Source organism: Quercus lobata, chromosome 3, assembly GCF_001633185.2.
Source record: "Quercus lobata isolate SW786 chromosome 3, ValleyOak3.0 Primary Assembly, whole genome shotgun sequence".
Lineage (NCBI taxonomy): Eukaryota > Viridiplantae > Streptophyta > Magnoliopsida > Fagales > Fagaceae > Quercus > Quercus lobata.
The window spans coordinates 71,952,114-71,967,415 of NC_044906.1; the positions used below are offsets into that span (position 1 = coordinate 71,952,114).

Here is a 15,302-nt window from a genome sequence, read left to right on the forward strand (position 1 = left end):
ATCCAATGATAATACAGAAGATAGTGACGCATTCCAACAAGAAGCAATTGTTGATGTTGTTCCTATCAATGTAGAAGACAATATTATTGAGTATTGTATGGGTGATGTTGAAACTGAGATTGTTCCTGAAGGTGAAACTTCAAAAGATGCTAATCAAAATGAAGAGCATGACATATCTGATGTTGATCTTGATATGGATTATGATATGTAGAGTTCATAACAATTGTCTTAAATGTTATGTGCTTGTCTTAAAGTTTTATGCTTGTCTTAAAGTTTTATGCTTGTCTACGTTACAATTGTTATTAAGATGTTTTGTACTTATCTTAAACTTGATATGGATATTAATATGGTCATTTGTTGTGTTGAGTTAGTAACAATTGTGTTTAAATTTTACACTTGTGAATTGCTTGATATGAATAATGATGTAGACTATAATGTTAAGTTAGTAGCAATTGTACTTATCTTTCATGTCAATACATAGTTTAAAAAAATGCCCAAAAAGGCCAAGTACACTCGTAATATACCGAGGTATGAGATGGCAAGATTGGATAGAATGAGGCAAAACCAAGAGATAATTGATGCTTTGGGATTGAAGCACATCTCAACTTCTCTAAAGGATTCCGCTTAGTCCAATTGTGCAAAAAGGAAAAGAAGTAGAGCTAGTGTTGTGGTAGATGATGATTATGTACCACCTATTGGTGACGATGAGAATGATGTTGAGCCATCTAACTCTTTAATCCATAAGGTACAATAGATGTTCCATAGGGTACAATAGATAATAACTTTGTCATTCTATTATTTGTAATAACTTTGTTGTTTCATTATATGTATGTTTGTTAGTTACAGATGGCACCAAGACGACTTACACGCTCGCGAGGTGAGGCATCTATCCCGGTGGTCCAATCTACGGTTCAATCTATGGAAACACCTCTTGAAGCAAATCCTCTCGCCCAAAGTTCTTCTAGTGTGGAGGCTACCGATGCATTAACTAGTATAACTGGTAATTACATAAAACATACTTAATTACAATTGCGCATTGTCTTTACTATTGAGATTATACTTAATGTACATAGAATGTATAATTTTATAACATTGATAATTTTTAAATATGATCTACTAGCAAAAATACCCGTGGAACAACACGTGGTATAGCAGTACGGGTACTTGTTAAAAAAAGTGGTAAACTGCCAGTACGTATAGCTGCAGAGTATGATGCTCCTGTTGGAAAGAATGCGTGCAAGCTTGTCAATCAAATTGGCGTACAAGTACAAAGTAATTTGTCCAGTTACAACGTAAAAAATTGGAAAAGTGTTGATGCTGCTACTAGAGATGTGGTGATTCAAAGTATCGCGATAAATTTATATTGATAACGTCTAACTCGTTTTTGTTGTTACTAAGCATGTTAAATACATATAATAATATTTTTATAATACATATATACTTCAATTTGCAGGATCAGTTTGAGCTAGAAGAAAATTCCAACTTGGTAACGAAGACAATAAATACAAAATATGGAAGATTATTGAGTAGCGACTCTAACAAGTTATATCAGACTTACAAAAAGCTCGTACAATCTTATGGTGCTGACTATGCAAAAAGCCACCCACCAAAGAATACCACACTTGAGTATTGGATTGGACTTATTGAAGGGAGATGGACCAATAAGGACTGGCTGGCAAATTATTTATGCGTATATTATTATTATTATCTAATATTTACTATATTATATTGTCAAATGATTAGATTAATACTTAAATGAAGTAAATGTATACTGTTTTATTCATGATCTAATAAATATCTTGAATGTTATTTATTAGGAAAAATCAATAATTAACTCTGAAAATAGGAGCAAAACTACATGCAAACATAGATGCGGGACAAAGGCACTTGCTGTTAGAGTTGATGAGGAGGTGTGTGTTTTTTCATTTTCTTAAACCTTGGTGTATTACATGTTGTGATTAATTAACTATAAATAACTAACACTCGAATGTTAATTAATTAGACAAATAATAATGACGGTCAAGTTCCTGAATTGGCAAAAATCTACAAAGATGTTCATTTCAATCCAAATACAAACAAGTGGATACACCATGAGGATGAAGTGACATATGTATGTGTATCATTCCATCCCTATTATTCCATCTTTATCATGTTTGTAAAGCTATAGCATATGTATTATTAATGTTGTGATTGCTTGTTTTTTTCTCTTTCAAATGGTAGGAAACTATTCTCAAAGTGCAAGAGGATCATTGTCAAGATCCTAATACAATTCCCCTTACACAAGAGGAGATTTCAAACTTGGTTTTTAAAAAGAAATCCGGTATTGTAAAAGGACTTGGCATGAGACCTTCCTCTTCTCTAGTAACCACTGCCTCATCTAGTTCCTCAGTCGAGTATATTCATCGGTTAGAAAGTGAGATAATTGAGCTCAAAGAGGCAAGAGCTAAGGACGAAGAGGAGCGAGCTAAGGAGCAAGAGGCGCGAGCTAAGCAAGATGAGGTTCAAAAGAATATTCTTAATTTTTTGAGGAGCAAGGGTTATGATGACGCTTTTACCTATGGAGGTGGTTCATCTTCAAGCTAAATTACTTATTGGTTAGTACTTTATCTTTAAGTTAAAGCACTTCATTTTTTATGTATCATTTGAAACTAATATTTGTCACATAATAGGTTATTCAGTCTTTAGTTTATGATACTAAAGATATAAAAGTGAAATTTTTGTTGGCACTATGTAGAATTATATGACTAAAGATTTATATTTGTGCAGATTTCTTATTGGTGGCTTTAGGGGATTTCCTTTAGGCATTATTTGAAGACATATGAGGACATCTTCTGTTGGTTCTAATTATATTATGCCACATTTTTTGTATTGTTATAAAACATCTTAAGTTATTTTATGTGTTGCAAATAATTATTGTATGTGTTGCAAACAATTATTGTATGGAAGGAGTAGGCCTCGTCAATGGGTCGGGCCGGGCCAGCCTGACCCGTTTTTACTTGGCCCATGGGTCTAATGGGCTGGGCTTAATGGGCTGTTGACTAGTCAATGGGCTGGGTCGGGCCGGGTTGGATGGAAAAACCCTAGCCCATGGCCCTACCCATGGGCAATGCCCATTTGGGCTTTAGCGGGCTGGGCTAGTGAGGTGGGTTTAATGGGCTATCCATGGGCATTTTTAACAGGTCTTCAATGGGGTTATAAAAATTTAACCAAAAAAATTATAATTTATATTATTACAAACTATCAAATTGAACAATTAAATCTACTAAAAAGATTCTATTAAAAAAAATACTAAGACATACCTCTTAAAAAGGTACTAAAATAAGATTAATTAACTTTTATTGATAAGAATAAATAAGTACATTGAATTAAATATCAACTCTTAAAGGAAATATTTGAAGAATAAAATATCAATTCTTAAAGGAAATATATGAAGAATCAAATATCAACTCATTAAGGAAAGAATTTCTTCCAACCAACGATAAGCTTTTATTTTTTTAAGGAATTTCTTCTATAATTGTAACTTGTAAGGAAAGAATTGGAATTTATCAAAGGAAATAATGACTTTCTCTCCAGAGGCACAAAGGTAAGGCATCAGTCATCTTAGTAACTTTGTTTTAAAAATCAAAGTTACTAGACTAATACCAAAATATATATTTATTATGCATATTGTATCACAATCATTCCAAGTATTTAGTGGTTAGGTGTGTGGTTTTAAAGTTTTTATAATGTCTAAAGTTCAATCCCTCACCCACCCAACTCCCAAATTATTTTGTTATAAATTTTGGGCAATGAGTCAGGCTAACGGGTCGGGCTACTGGGCTGGGCTAATGGGCCGGCCCACCGGGCGCCCATGGATAAAGAAACCAACCCATAGCCTGTCCCATTGGGCTACTGGGCTGCCCACGGGTTTCAATATTACCGGGCTGGGCTGCCCATTAGCCTGGTGGGCTAGCGGGTTATTGGGCCAGCCCATGGGTCATGGGCTATTTGATGACCCTTAGGAAGGAGTTTGAATTGGATACTTATTTTAATTTTAACTTGTAGAATGTATGGATTGACTTTCTATAAATGTGTTGTTGAAATAAATGTGTTAATCAAATGTGAGGTTTTAATAATATAATGATAGGTTACAGGTTAATATCAATGCTACGAAAATAATAAAAACAGAAAATAAGTTTTAGTGACGAATTTTTTCATCACAAATATGGCAACAAAAAATTGTTTTAGTGATGAAATATTTCGTCACTAAATATGATTTAATAAATTGACATGGTTTTAGTGACGAAATATTTTCGTCACTAAATACTGTTTTTAGCGAGGAAAACATTTAGCGACGAAACGTTTTCGTCACTAAAAGTTTTTTTTTTAAAAACAAATCGGGACTTTTAGTGACGAAATTTTTCGTCGTCAGGACTTTTAGCGATGGGGCTACAGCGACGAAACGAATTTCGTCACTAAAAGTCCAATTTCGTCACTGAAGGTTCTTAGCGACGAAAATCAGGATTTTTAGTGACGAATTTTTTCGTCACTAAAAATACATTTTCTTGTAGTTAACAATCACCAGAGTACCCTTGGCCAGGCCAGCCCTGAGTCCAGCCTAAGTTATACTGCTAAGGGATTTTTCTTTCTTTTGCAGTAACAGGACAAATAGGCAAAGGGGAACTTGTTCAATTAAGTGAGGCCATCTCTTTTTGTGGTTTCATTTGCTGTATATATTTACATCCCCATATCATATACACCACCCTTTCTTCTTTTTTTTGAGAAAGTAAAAAATTATAATAAAAATTCTCCAGGAATAAACTAATGAAATTATTAAATATATCAGATGTGAATTTATTAGATCAGATTATGACATTAGGAAATCGCCATATACACATTCATACTACTTTTTAATTTCATTTCATATTTTTATATTGAGTCATGAGTGACTAGCATTGATTGGTGTAGAGTGCAACTCAATCAAATGCCAGGAGTAGCAACGACTTTATATAGATATTCCAGCAAAAATTATTTGCCATAATTCTACTACATGTGAGGTTAGAATGCTGGAGCAAGATCATTTTAGTTATAATCATAAATAAACATTCCATCATTTCATTGGACTGTTTTTCATGCGTAGTCATCCAGCAATGTCAAGAATATAATATTGCAATGAGTAATATCAAAATCGAAACAAAATTCAACAGCTCTCCTTTTGTTTTAAGGTGCAAATTAACCAAATGGTTAAATTTGTTGCAAGCAAATTGTTTTACACAATTTTACACACCCCAAAAGCAACTAAAAAATCATGATGTTCATTGTAAAACGAATTGTGTACTCTTTACCAAATTCTTTCTCTTCCACAGGTATATTAAAATCAAACAGACAATCTATTGTAAATCCAAACTCTACCCATAACAGATGTGAATAACATTCATATTAACAGCAGTGACCAAAGATGTTGTTATTTGAATCTGGAAGTAAAAGATTGTGCATCAACCTGTAACATGTTTCTAGCTTTTATATACAAGAAGAGTTGCTTAAAATGGATTGGTCATGTTCAGGAGAGCATGACTAATGCCTTGGTAAAAAAGAGTGAGTTGATCCAAGTTGAGAGAACAAAAAAAAATAGAGGAAGGCCAAAATTCATTAGTAAAAGTATTAAAAAATAAATACAAAAGACATGTCAATCCCAAAAGTAGCATAGAGAATGACTTTTGATAGAGTAGAATAGAGGAAAATAATACAGTTGATTGACCCTAACTAATCTATTAAGGATTCATAGCCAACTCTAAAATTTTGGGATTAAAACTTTGTTGTTGTTGTATATAACTCATTGCTTAAATGAAACACCTTCTGAAAGCCTCAAACAACATTTACATTCCCTTCCCAAAAAAAAAAAAAAAAAAACTATAAAGCTGTTAAATGAAACTCCTTCTGAAAGCCTCAACCAACATTTACTTTCTATATCACCTAGGTATTACAATATGTTGATAGAGACAACAGATCAAAAAAAGAGATGAAGAATTAAAAAAATTAAGCTGTTGATTTCTCCTCTTCAGACACATTCCTAGATAACTGTTGCAGGAAGTTACCAAGTAGCCTCTGATCCAAAAACATATTTGGTATCTGCAAGAAAGAACTATTAAGTAAAGCCTGCACACACAACACCACACACCCACACACACACACGCACAAGAGAGAGGGAAAGACCTTTTCCCCAAAGAAAATTTTTGTATTATCAGCTATGGCCTCGATGAATTTAAGCTCAAGAAATTGCGGTGTCAGCTTCAATTTGTTTGCTTCAGCTTCCTTCAGTAAACTAGAAATGTAGAGAGAGTAATATTATTAGTCATTTCATAATACCATATTCATATCTTTTAAACTGAGAAGTGTATGAAGCTTTCACCGGTAGAAGTCTGCATCGGCTAAACTCTTTTCCCGAGCCATGTATATCTGGTTCTCAATTTCTTGCTGCTTCCTGACACTATCCTTTTCCATCAACTTCTGTTCCATAAGGATCTTGCTCACATTTGCAACCTTCTCAGCTTCACTGATAGCCATTTTCTTATTTGTCTCTGCCTCTTTCTCAACCACTCTCTGTTTCTCAATAGCAATTAAGACCTAACAAAGTAACATCAACATAAAACATAGAATGATGCACTCTATTAACTTCAAAGGCTTACTATATAATAAATTATCCAATATGTTTTTCATTGACTGGGTGTGGGTGCAAACACATGCATGTACAAAGTTTGGATATAAGTGAAAAAGGCTCAAAGGACCAAGGATAACTGGTTTAAAGGGTAAACTCAACGTTCAGCCATAATTTGAAATAATAAATATACATTAAAAGCACATTTAATTCAGAAAGAATCTGCATATCAAGAATCATATTGTGTGTGAGTGTGTGTGTCTATTTGCTTTGCTTGACTAACAGAGGAAAATAAAATAAAGTAGAAGGACCTTCTCTCATATTCAGGAAAAAGAAACTGAACCTTTGTGCGTTCCTCTTCCATCTGTTCAAAATTGCGTCTTATGCTTTCTGGGATTTTTGGCTTTGTAACGCGAACACTAATGATTTCAATTCCTTGGCTTTGTAACGCGAACACTAATGATTTCAATTCCTGGAGCATAACGTGTGCAATCACCCTGGAGAGCATCTTTCATCTTTTCATCAATCTGTGAGAGTTAAACACTTTGTCAATATAACATGAAATAAATAAATAGAAAAGGATTTGATTACCCCTACACTAGCACACGCTGCCATGATGTTACACAACTATATGAAGTATAATTATAAGGAGCTTCTTAATAATGCTGGCAACTTAACACCAACATAGATTCCCGAAGAGAAATAATCCTTGGAAGTCAACACAGCACTACTTGCTGGGATTTTCTTGAGGAGGGATCAAATTGTTCAACTTTTAAGTTAAGATTTCAATATGGTAAACAATCTGTCAGATTAAACTACTAAAGCAGAAGAAGAAAGGTACACTACTTTAAACAGCACTTGGAAGACTTCTTATACTGTAAAGCTAAATTGGAAGCTCCCAAAATATTTTCATTTATGGCTTTAAAGGGTATGTTTTCTTTAGCATTCATACTTGATCAAAAACATCAATGTAGACTTGCTGAAGAGAGTGAGAGCTGCAAAACTGATTGATCTCATGATGAATTTTGTCATATATCCATGTATTGTCATACTGCACCCCATAGTTCAGCAGAGTGTCATGCACATAGTCCTTGTGAAGCCGGTTAACAACCTAAAGAGGCATTATAATCAGTGCATGTAAGCTGAGCTTTTCAAACCTTAGACCTCTTGTCAACCATAATGTTAATAAAGAGCAACATCTAGTAGCTGTACCTCTATCTTCTCAAAGTTAATCATTACACCTCCTTTGGTACCACAAGGAATATCCCTCACCTGCAATTATACTTAGAGGAAGGATTTGAGCATTAGACTGACAAGAAGAAATTACTCAATTTTCATAGCATCGAATTTTACTTGATCTGTCTGAAGGGTTACTTGAACAGGCTCATAATGGGTTATAAAAGGCAGCTTCAGATGAAAACCTGAAAATTAAGTGCATGCAGAAATTTCATAAGTTCTAGGAAAGCAACTACTGAATGAAAATCATAAAGAAAGGACCATAGTCAAACCTGGATCTGTAATAGTATTTAGAAGGGCACCTCCTCTCCAGTAAACCCCAACATGGCCTTCTGGGACTTGGTGCAGAATGGAAAAACCATTCCTAAAAGTTGATGATGAAGGAATCACTATCTATAAAATTTATATTCATGTCAGATATTTCAAACTCAAATAAAATGATATGAACACTTATTCCAGTGACTGAGATTCAGAATAAATCTAAAATTTAAACAAACTAGCACTTAATAAGAAAATTATATAGTCACTCCATAAAAAAACACTAATCCACTATTTTCTCTTTTCAGGTATGCCTCCCTGGCAGCTGCAATCACTAATAAGTAAAGGAGTGTAGCAAATCACAAAATCAGGCCAGCCTGCCAAGAAGAACATGACAAGTTTTGATTTTTTTTAGTTACCAACTTTTGATCAAAAGACTAATTCAAAGTGGGAACTAAATACATTCCCATATCTTCAAAGTGGTTCTTTCAAAAACATGCCCTCCAAATCAAATTTTTAAATTTTGGTGTTTTCACATGCATGCAAATTTGACATTTTCATAAGCTACATGTTAACTAAAACTGGTTTTGAATCTAGACAAACTGGATGAATAAAACAACTTCGCTTGTACTACTCTTATTTTTGGTTCAGCTTGCATCAAACTAAACCAGCTTTGTGGTTTGCAAACATCCCCAAGAACATTCAAGCAACACAATTACAAATAGAGTAATTTAGAAATAACTCTACAATCCCAAGTGCATACTCAATGCCACAATGTAAATTCCTTTCCATTTTTTTTTAAAAAAATGTTAATAATTAAATGACAATAGGTGTTAGAACCACAATTTGTAATGCAAGGTGAAATGGACAAAATAAAAGTCCTCTGTCTTACTCTTACTATGTTCTATTTTATGCTCCACCATTCGTAATCAATCACACGTCCCTTTTTCTCCATATAAAGTAATCCACTTTTAAAATGGGGAAAGAAAAATAAAAATAAAATAAAACGTGTGACATACTGCAGTTAGTGGAGCATAAAGTGGAAGACTAAGAATGGGATAGAGCATTTTTATTTGTAATGGAACACCGTTGAAGCATTTCTACTAGAAGCTATAGGCTATTATTCACTATGATGCACCTCTGTAGTAATCTTTCAATGAGAATATTGATGCCTTTTGAACTTGACTTGCAACAATGCAAGCCCACACAACTACCATCACCATAAAGGGAAACAAATACTAGAAATAATCTTGAGTCACATTTTTACACCAAAAAAATTTAATGAGTTATAAATCACATATTACAGATCCTGAAATGTTATTGAAGAAATTTACAATGCCAAGACATTGATTATAAATAGCAATAGCGACACAAATTTTATGAAAAATAATAAAAGATTCTTTTTTTTTTTTTTGATAAATAAAAAAAATAATAAAAGATCCATTGAACTATGATTTAAACTAACAACAAAAACAACCAGCCTTAATTCCAAATTTTTGGGATTGGCTATAGATTTTCCTCCATTCTACTCTATACGAATTCATATCCCAAATTTTTGGGATTGGCTATAGATTTTCCTCCATTCTATTCTATACGAATTCATATTCTCTGTTATTTCCTTAATTAATAATTCATTTTATTATTATTTCTACTAATGTTATTTTGGGTCTCTTCTACTCTTTTTTTTTTTTTTTTTTTTCCCTAAACCTAGATCAACTCACTTTCTTTACCGGTGCATTAACTGCTCTTCTCTAGATATGAAGATATCATCTCAAACTACTCCTCCTCATATTTTCATGGGGCTACCCCTATCTTTAAGCAAATTTCCTCATTTTAAATCCTATCTTTCCATGTATTTCCACTTATCCATCAATATTCTCACTTCAGCTACACTCATTTTATGAATATATTGCTTATTAACAAACCGACATTCGGAACCACAGAGCTTAACTAGTAGTATAGTGATCTTATAAATTCCTCACTTAATAGGTATTCTACAATCACTCAATACTCCCGGTGCACTTCCCTATAACTATTATTTAAACTAAGATGGAAATTAATCTAAGAAGCTAAGTAGCATGGATACTGACATAACATGGTACACAACAACACAACAATTCTTGAAAAATTAGAATAGGTAGAAATACTGTAATTAATTAATATCTCTAGGTATATTTTAGACATAGTCTATGATTAATTCTAGTTTTCAAAGCAAATAACAGCTATCAAGATCTTTAAAAACATATCTAACTCAAAATAATTTTTTTAATACGATTTTTTTTTTTTCCTCCTAACACCAATGTAGGAGTTTTCTGGCCATGTCCAATTTGACATGCATCTAGAACAAAAAGGTATCTTATGAATCGAATATATGTATATTTACACTCTCACAGTGTGTAGATCCCTTTTTATCTTATGCATAAAATAATTATTGGTCTGACATGGATACAGTCAGAGCATATAGGTTTCTTCACTTAGAAGTATACAGGATGAAGCATCAACTCGATTATTAAACAAGAAGCAAGCATGCTTTGCTAGCAAGTCATATTTTACAACGAATCAATTAAAGCAGACTAAAAAGCACAAAGTGCTCCAGCAATTTGATTCATTATAGATATTATATTTATTATTAAATTAAATTCGGACGAACATTGAAAATTACTGAAAAAAACGAATACATTGAAACAGAACCACAAATCACACAAAACAACAATGCGTATTGCAGAATCAAAAGAAAATGCCGAAATCAATGTAGCTTTAAAATAAATGAAGATTGAAATAAGGATCATAGAATAAAACAGATAGTGTGAGCGATCAGGTGCTAAAGCAAAGGCTATTGAAATCAATGAGAGAATGCGATAATATTGAAGATGGCGATGAAGAACAAAGCGGCGGCAGTTGATAGATATAGTTTGATATATAATACCATGGCGATGATTGCGATGAAGGATAGGAAGACTGTGAGAATCGCAGAGAAACCGCCACCGCCACCGCCGCCGCCTTGAGGAGGCTGTGGAGTTGCGGGTCTCGGTTGATGTGTATCCATAATGGCGGTCAGTACTACAGTCTCAGTCAGTCAGTACGACAGGCCTCACGCAACTTCCGTTTTTCTATCTACTGGCCAAAGGAATTTGGTGCTTTGTAGCTTCGGGGAGTGGCGTGATGTGTCCGGAAGGCAGAGTTCCTTTCTTATGTTGGACACTTGGACGGAAGTTTTACGAGCAACCTACACGTGGTCTCGTGACTGATACGATGCTCACCTGTACGGGACCATTGGTCATGCGCTTATTAGTTAGATAGTCGGTTAGACCTAGGGGTGTGCATGGGTCGGGTTGGGTCGGGTTGAGGGGATTTTTTGACCCAACCCACCATGATGGGTTAAAAAAAATTCAACCCGACCCAACCCATCATATAAGTTCAACCCAACCCAACCCAACCCACATGGGTCGGGTTGGGTCGGGTTGAACCCATGGGTTTGACAAAATTTTTTAGTATTATTATTAAATTGAGTAGAAAAAAAAATATATTAATATATTAAAAAAGCCTAAATATTAGTATTAATGTAACTCTTTAAAGGCAAACAATACTAATAACAAAACAACAATAGTAATTTATTAGGATTTGTGTGAACTAATTAACTTTTATATAAGATAGGAAGAACTGGCTATTTGAAAAAATTTATTAATTATATAATATATTTTTTATATATATTAAATTAGTATTAGTAGGAGGAATTGAGGAAATGCTGCTCTACAGCTATTTTTTTTTAATTATTAAATATAATATATATATATATATATATATAAGTGCCCTACAATTGATTTAAAAAAAATTATTAAACATAAAATATATTTTAAATATATATTAAATATGGGTGGGTCGGTGGGTCGGGTCGGGTTTGGCGGGTTTGTAATTTTATGACCCAAACCCAACCCGACCCGCCATAAAAAAAAATTTTGTAACCCAACCCAACCCACCAAGCCTTAAAAACCGACCCAACCCGGCGGGTCGGGTTGGGTCGGGTCGGGTTTGGCGGGTCGGTGGGTTTTCTGCACACCCCTAGTTAGACCCAACGTGTACATTTTCTCCGTCTTGTAATTTGTAAAGGTGGCCGGTAGGGATGGGAATGGACGGGTATAGACTTTTCACATCCACCCCATCCCAGTTGATAAGGATTATAATAATTGAATATTTTTATTCTCTAAAACTTTACTATCTAGACTCTTCACCTCTATTTTATGTGTTATATTATGATATTTTTATTTTTCTTGTGTTTTTGTCTAGTTAAACACTAGGATAATTTTATTCAATTTTTAGAGATGTGTTACGTTCACAACATTTTCATAACAAATAATAAGTGGTTAGTTGTTATTGGTTTAAATTTGAACATAGTACAAAGGGTCCATCTGAATACCGCTTATTTTACTGAAAACTAAAAATACTATAGTAAAATAATTTTTAAATATGTGAATAGTATCGTAAGACCCATTTTTAATGTTTTTTTCTGAATAAAGTATTTGTGGGACCCACTAAACAATGCATGGTGTCTCCTGAAACGTGTGCATTAAAAAAAAAAAATAATAAATAAAAGAAAATGCAAACGCAATTGGTGAAACGCAATCCAAACACATACTAAGATTACTTTTTTGTCCCAACAATAATAACCAGTAACAACCTGCCACTTAGGATTTGTTGTAAAAATGTTTGTAAAAATGTTGTAAACATATCATTTCTCATATTTTTATTAATGAAATATGCTTTATTAAAAAAATTGTAATAGTTATAGGGCAAATTAACAAAAATTAGAGTTTTACGGAATGGGATGGGGTTTTGCAGGGCCCCAAGGGGTGGAGATAGGGTAAGAAAATTTTTCTCGTCATGTGGGGCGAGGCAAAAATGAGGTAAGACAAAATTATACGAGACAGGGGCAAAGACCTCATCCTTTGGCCTAGGAATGGCAACGGGCTAGGTTCAAAGCGGGTTTTTTGAGGTCGAATCTGACTCGCGAGTCCTCTCCTGTTACCCGAACCTAGCTCATTTAATAAACGAGTTTTTTTTTACTCCAAACCCACTTCGTCAGGCCCTACAGGCCTCGTCCAGCCACTTCTGGGCCTAATCTAAAGCTGTGGCCCAATCTAACCCAATCATTTTTAAAAAAAAAATATTAATTTTACATCTAGAAATCACAACCACAGAATCAAAAACACAATTCACAAACCCAAACATAAACAGAAACACAAATTAGCTTATTTTTTTGGCTCTTCTTTTTGAATACAGATTTTTCACTCATCCAAACACACACACACACACATAAATCACAAAACAAAACACAATCTCGTCCTCTGATCATCTAATCTCTCTCCGATCTAACAATCCCATGCTCCTCCGTGACAAATAGCAACCACTACGAGATCTGTGCTCCTTCGTGACAAACAACAGCCACCGCATGATGAGAGTGAGGGTGAGGTTGGGTCAGTGAGTGAATGTGAGTGAGGGTGACTGGGTGAGGGGCAACTGAGAGAAAACGAGAGTGAGAGTGAGAGAGGTAAGGGGTGGTGAGGCGAAGTGAGGCTGTGGGGGAGTGTGAGGTTGAACGAGGCCATGGGGCTGTAAGGGAAGCGTTTGAGGGCGAGAAAGGGTGGCTGGCGGTGAGAGAGAGAGAGAGAGAGAGAGAGAGAGAGAGAGAGAGAGAGAGAGAGAGAGAGAGAGAGAGAGAGAGAGAGCAATTGAGAGGTGAGGGTTAGGTTTAGAAAATGAAATCTAAAAAGAAAATAGAGTATTTATACTAGGCTTTTAATTTTTTTTTTTAATATTATATGTGTATACAGGTTGGGTCTGGGCTGAGTATGCATAAAACGCAAACTTGACCTGAACTCGTTTCGGGTTTGATTTTTAAAATCCAAACCCGACCCTATTGTTTAACAGGTCGAGTAAAACCTAACTCATTAGGGTTGGGTTGGATCGGGTACCCGCAGGTTGGGTCATATTTGTCATCCCTACTTTGGCCCTGCCCCGTTCCATTATCATCCCTAATCACACATTATCAGTTCATAGGGCATTAAGAATGTCTCTTGGATTGGATTGAAAGACACTGAGACTCTACTTTTGTTTTCTTTTTCTTTTTTATGGAAGAGACACCAAGTTTTTTGATATATATATATATATATATGTGTGTGTGTGTGTATGTATTGGGCTGCCATGGCTATATATACTTTTTTTTCTTTTTCTTTTTCTTTTTTTTTGTTGAGAAGTTATATACTACTATTTAAATGACTTTTTTAAGATAAAAATTTTGTTGATTCAAAAATACCTCTACACCCTTAACTCCTAAAATATCTCATATGTATTATTGTTAGTAATCTCTTAAATGCTAAGCAGAAAATAAATTAAACAGGAAACAAAAGTTCCTGTCCCTGCTTAAATAAAGTGAAAATGACAAAGCTTAACGCTTACCTGACGCACAAAGCAGAAGAAAAAAAAAAAAAAAAACTTCCTGACATGCACCACTCTGACTTCTCTTAATATAATAACAATAGTAATAATAATCACTGCATTTTGGGTTTTTTTAATAATTTTTTTTATTGTACTTCAATTGATAGTCCTATATTTTACACTTTTTCTTTTTAAATTTATTGACATTTTAGTTTCAAACTGCGGTTTTTTAACATGAACACAAATTTTAAATACTTTAAAAAATAGATAAAAAGTTGAACTTAACTTATATTTTTAAAAGCAATCAAAACAGCGAAACATATATACAACTTTACAAGTAAATTTTATACTCCTAATATTTTCAAATTGATTTATTTTTTCAATTTATTTTAGTGATAACTTAGATGTCTAACAATAGTTTACGTTTATATTAGTTTTTATATGACATTTACAGTTGTTTACAATTGTTCATTTATCATGTAGTTAATATAAATTAATAATTTCTAGCTATTATTATTAATATTATATTTTAATTTTGCAATCTCTAGACCGAAATCCTGACTTTGCCATTGTATGGAGCTGTCATGGCTTTGTACTATGCTCAAGCGGGGCTTCCATGGCATTGGCAACATGCATATACATATATAATGCATACGATAATTACATGTTTTCATTCTTATACACCTATGGGAACTGTATGATTGTAGATTTTTTCATACTATAAGAGTGAGAGATTGCAAAT

At 33.8% G+C, this 15,302-nt stretch overlaps 1 protein-coding gene across 1 annotated transcript; it reads right to left on the minus strand.

The window, feature by feature from the left end:
* Positions 1-5,685: 5,685 nt before the first annotated feature.
* LOC115978927 (erlin-2-B-like) lies at positions 5,686-12,259 on the minus strand. The gene is made up of 11 exons (XM_031100848.1): positions 12,198-12,259; positions 11,055-11,438; positions 8,143-8,263; positions 7,988-8,055; positions 7,847-7,906; positions 7,587-7,745; positions 7,107-7,161; positions 6,978-7,069; positions 6,389-6,603; positions 6,193-6,301; positions 5,686-6,108 (listed from the first exon to the last, which is right to left on the minus strand). The coding sequence occupies exons 2-11, from the start codon at positions 11,172-11,174 to the stop codon at positions 6,016-6,018; spliced, it is 1,092 nt and encodes a 363-aa protein (XP_030956708.1). The 5' UTR covers positions 11,175-11,438; positions 12,198-12,259; the 3' UTR covers positions 5,686-6,015.
* Between the last annotated feature and the right edge of the window lie 3,043 nt (positions 12,260-15,302).